Raw genomic sequence first — 3,915 nt, 5'->3', positions numbered from 1 at the left:
TATTAAATTGCACTGGTCAATAATGGAGACTTCAGTCATCAGCTAAGAAGAAGATGTGTATTCAAGAAAAGACCAAACTGATCAAAGAGTAAAGAATCACAAAGGCTTGCTTCCAAATCAAAACAATGGCAGTTCAAGATTAGAAATTGAAAACACTACCAACCAACCAACCTACCAACACACACACACACACACACAAAGACTATTTTAGTAGTTAGTAGTTACCCATTCATTCTTCAAGGGTGATGCTCTATGTATTCCCCTGCAGCTAGATCAAAGAAACATTCGACGCATTTTAATTCGATACAGACTGAAATGCAAGTAATGAAGTTGAGAATATTACGAACAAAGTTTGTTTTTTGGAAACTAGATTGCCATGATTCTAAATCATAGTTGGATCCAACTTAAAAGAAAAGAAAAATGAAGCAAATCAGTATCAATTGAAACATGTAACATAATTGTGCTCATTTTTGGAATGACTTTTCAAGTATTAAAAAACTTTTTTTTTGGGCAATTAAAACCACTTTTTTGAGCATTTATGAAGTTTTTCCAAACAGAGCCTTAATCTGTATCGAATAAGTGCTTACGGTTCCTCAAAAAGGAGAAGAACAGACCCAAGCAGAGAAATGTCAGAATCTACAGACAAGGAATATAGAAAACGAATTTATTTTCACCAGACCCACAGATGACCATGTGATTGACAGTCGTGCAAAACTACATGGTGGATTTTGGATTAATGATAAGAAATTGTGTTAACTACGACAAGAACAATCTTGGTGAGGATATTTTCATATACAAAAGTATCCTTGAGTTCTAAGAGAAGGAAATTATCGTATGAAAGCAGCCTAGCCTCTCATAAACTTTCAGAACTAAACAGAATAAAGAACAAGAAGTCATTACTCTCAGACCCAAATTATAGTTACAATAACTACTTACCTCAGATGTTTAAGACAAAAACACATAATTGAGTAATAGGAAAATGGTGGAAGGCAAGTAATGCAAAGGACCTCCAAGAGAAAAATATGAAGATTGAAGACATTCACAAAATTAATGCTTAGATATCCCATAGACCCAAATATTAAAAATGATGCAGAACTAGAAGGTTCATTCAGCATATTACTGACAAGAAAAAGATGAAGCAAAGAACGACAGGAATCATGGAACAATAAGAAGTAAAGATAGGAAAATATCACCATCAACATCAACATCAGCAGTAGCTTGAAGCATGTGAATGAAAGTTCTACCTGAAAAAAGAATGAACTGCTACAAGATATAGATTTTGCAAAAGAAACCAAGCTCTGGATAATCTGCTCCCCAGCAGTCTAGGGAAGCCTGTCAAACATTATGACTGATCAACTAACAAGAATTGTTCACATGAGCAATGAAATTCCATATTATATCACAAAAGGCTTTAATAACAAAACCTTATAATAAGACTCAATTCAACCTACTTGCCTCTACTTTCATGTTACATAATAAAATTACTGAGTCAGAAGACTAACACTAGAACCTGCTCTTGCATTGGACCATAGAGATTATTACAAGGAGAAACAACAGCATAGAAAAATTGGATTTCCTATGTGGTCGATTTGAATCATGGCTTCATTTCTTCTTCCTAGAAGTAAGAACAGTGTACCTCCAACATGGGTCTCAATCAAGGCAGGCGAGGCAAACTATTCCAACTTCAAAGATCAAAAAAAATATTGTCGTGATTGTGTCTATCTCTGCAACAACAAAAATCAAACCATGTGGGAAAACTAAAAATCTATAACGAAATCAAACAAATGTTTACATTAATGCACCGTCGTGTTCGGAATTCAATCGAAATTGCATTTAATTACGAGCTAGAAGAAAGTCTTTAAAGTACCTTGGCCGGAGAATCGGCGAGACGATAGGAATCGGCAGTAACTCCGACCAACCACAGTCCAGGAAACACAGTCTGAAAGATGGCCAAGAAATTAGGAATTAGGAAAGAGAATCACTCAACAATTTCAGTACCACCAAGCAGAAAAGAAATGGCAAGAAAATTTCAGGAAGAACCATACATCGAGTTGCTTCTGAACATTCTTAGGTCTCTTCTTCGGCCGCCGAGAAGGTCTAGATCCAGTCATGATGAATATATCTTCCTCAATCTCATCCCTCGACAGAGCGATCCAGAACTTTCTTTTCTCCTTCTTCTCTATTCTATGGGACTCTGTAAATCCCCGCAACCGGAGCGATTTCGGCTGCGGATTCTCTCCTTGCTGAGACGCACCAGCAGCAGATGAAACTGCCGCGTCCGGTTCTTGCAAGTCTCCTCCATTCTTCAAATCACCGTAACCTCTCAACGACGGCCCCTTCCGCGGTCTGAGATTCCAAGGCTTCTGCACTATTTCCTCCCCCTCAACCTCCTCACCTTCCCGCTTCTGCTCCTTAACAACTTCATCTCCAACCTCACCTTCAGAATGCTTCGCGAATTTATCTCCAAGTGAGCATGGCGAAAACGCGAATCTGTTCCGAGCGGTGCGCGATCCAACTCGAAGTTGAGGCTTGGAGTCTGCTTCAGACTCCGGTTCGGAATGATCAACGGCAGGCGATGAGTCACCGCCACCGCCGCCGATTGTCCGTCGAATGCGGTGATTGTTGTTGGTCTGGTTCTTTCCACCCCATTTCAGAAAAGGCAAAGCGAAGTTGTGCAAAGGCTGAGACTTAACCGGCCCTGTAGCCATTGGAAATCCAACAACCTCCACAATCTTCTGTCTACGAAACGACGTAAGACGCAAAACACTTCTTCTTGGAATCAAGCTTCACAATCTGTATCTACAAAACGTAGTTAAACGAACGTCTGTGGCTTCTAGAGATCAATGAGCTAAGAGAAGAGTAACCACCGGAGCTCGACGGAGCCACCGTGAGCGGAGGAGACGGAGGAAGAAGAAGAGAAGAATGAGTTTTCCTTCAGCGTGAAATGTGTAATGGGCTTCCTGCTCGCCTAACTTATATGAGAGATGCAGAGTCGAAGTTCTGCGTCCACGGTTTTACGTCATGCTTATTTACGAATTTGCCCCTAGCTTTTTTGCATTGATAGATAAAGGTGCCTCTGTAATTTATTGAATGAATTGCCACGACGATCCACACCCTTTTCAGTAATTTAACCGCTTTTCTTTTATTGGTTTTTATTAAATTACAAGTTTTTTCTAAAATTTCAAGATACTTGATCTTAAACTCTCTCAAAATGAATAATACTTCTATAAGTATTATAAATATTATGATAATAAATATGTATAAGATGCTAGTGTCTATTAACTATGTGTCATTCTCCTATTTTCTAAAGTATTATCTATGTGTCTCGACATTACTGTTCATGCAATTCACTTGTCAAATTGCCTATAAATAATGATTTTTAAATCCATGAAAATCGGAGAAAATAAAGAATTTAGATAAATTTCTTATTTTATATTTTGCTAATCTATTTTATTTTGTTTATTTATATATTATATTTAATTTATTTTAATATTTATTTATTTTGTTATTATATTATATTTCACTAGTATCCATGTTCTCGTTGTGCTCCTCAAGTTCACAACACATTATAAGCACGAGCTTTTGTTGTTTTTCTTGCTAAAGGTGGGTCCTAAAGGTATATCGGTTTTTCCCTCTTTGGTATAATAAATAAATTTAATGTTATTTTTCATATTTGATATCTATCAAATTTCTAATATAAATATAATATTTTGTAATAGTGTTACTATGAAAATATTATAGAATTTGCAACATTTGATATTAATGGTAATAATTTTTTGTCATTATGCTTGATGTTGCCGGGAATGTCCTAGAACTCGCAATTCATGTTAAACATTCTATTTATCAATAATAATAATAAATTGTTAATTTTGCATTCTATTATGAAAATCCAATAAACATATCCATGGCTATAGT

The 3,915-nt window shown here is 36.5% G+C and overlaps 1 protein-coding gene across 2 annotated transcripts; it reads right to left on the bottom strand.

The window, feature by feature from the left end:
- LOC120092679 lies at positions 1-2,963 on the bottom strand. 2 transcript variants are annotated; one of them, XR_005486118.1, is made up of 5 exons: positions 2,046-2,963; positions 1,868-1,939; positions 1,637-1,724; positions 1,245-1,332; positions 1-268 (listed from the first exon to the last, which is right to left on the bottom strand). XR_005486118.1 is itself a non-coding variant. In XM_039050830.1 (3 exons), the coding sequence occupies exons 1-3, from the start codon at positions 2,706-2,708 to the stop codon at positions 1,719-1,721; spliced, it is 741 nt and encodes a 246-aa protein (XP_038906758.1). In that variant the 5' UTR covers positions 2,709-2,962; the 3' UTR covers positions 1,376-1,718. The 2 variants fall into 2 exon arrangements, 1 of the variants encoding a protein (XP_038906758.1); XM_039050830.1 differs by lacking the exons at positions 1-268; positions 1,245-1,332 and having other exon boundaries at positions 1,376-1,724; positions 2,046-2,962.
- Between the last annotated feature and the right edge of the window lie 952 nt (positions 2,964-3,915).

Source organism: Benincasa hispida, chromosome 12 (assembly GCF_009727055.1).
Source record: "Benincasa hispida cultivar B227 chromosome 12, ASM972705v1, whole genome shotgun sequence".
NCBI lineage: Eukaryota > Viridiplantae > Streptophyta > Magnoliopsida > Cucurbitales > Cucurbitaceae > Benincasa > Benincasa hispida.
Note: the sequence above shows the minus strand (reverse complement) of the source record. Positions and strands in the feature narration are given on the sequence as shown.